Raw genomic sequence first — 535 nt, 5'->3', positions numbered from 1 at the left:
TCCTGACCCACAGCCCCCTGCTATCCCAGCCCTGGGCTCACCCCACCACGCCAGGGCATCACCAGCCACGTGTCTCACAGCCAGGGAAGGTCACAGCCTTGGGGCCTCTGCACTGACACAGGCTCTCTCAACCCCCGCCCTAGGGCTGGGCTCAGAGCCCATTTCTGCTTTCCCTACCCAGCTTGGGCAGGCAGCCACACGCCACCCCCCGGTCCTCCAATGCCCGCCCCGCCTCCACGGAGAGGAGGGTGCTACTTACGGGCTTCCCGGTTGAACCTCCCGGTCCAGGAGATCCGGAGTTACCCTAGAAACAGAGGCCACCAGAGAAACACAAACAAGCTGAGCCCAGGACGTGTCTGACACCAGTGAGCACGGGAGAAATGGGCTTTGTCCGATGGGTTGGACGGCAGGAGCGGGACCAGGGTCCTGGGCTCTGCCCAATAGAGGAGTCGATACCCCTGGATCCCCCCTGATAGTCCAGCCCCGGGCCCCCTACCCACAGCCCTGCCATGCCCCAGACCCCCTACCCACAGCC

At 64.9% G+C, this 535-nt stretch overlaps 1 protein-coding gene across 5 annotated transcripts in view; it reads right to left on the bottom strand.

Moving 5' to 3' along the window:
- The window catches only part of COL16A1 (collagen type XVI alpha 1 chain), an 86,993-nt gene that overhangs the window by 41,788 nt on the left and 44,670 nt on the right, over window positions 1-535 (bottom strand). For all 5 annotated transcript variants that reach the window (XM_024199266.2, XM_024199262.3, XM_024199263.2 and 2 more), the window contains exon 21: window positions 260-304. In XM_024199266.2, the coding sequence (XP_024055034.2) occupies window positions 260-304 (45 nt within the window). The remainder of the gene's footprint in view (window positions 1-259; window positions 305-535) is intronic.

The sequence above is a fragment of the Terrapene carolina genome, unplaced genomic scaffold (assembly GCF_002925995.2).
Source record: "Terrapene carolina triunguis isolate 2854851 unplaced genomic scaffold, T_m_triunguis-2.0 Scaffold236, whole genome shotgun sequence".
Taxonomy (NCBI): domain Eukaryota; kingdom Metazoa; phylum Chordata; order Testudines; family Emydidae; genus Terrapene; species Terrapene triunguis.
Note: the sequence above shows the minus strand (reverse complement) of the source record. Positions and strands in the feature narration are given on the sequence as shown.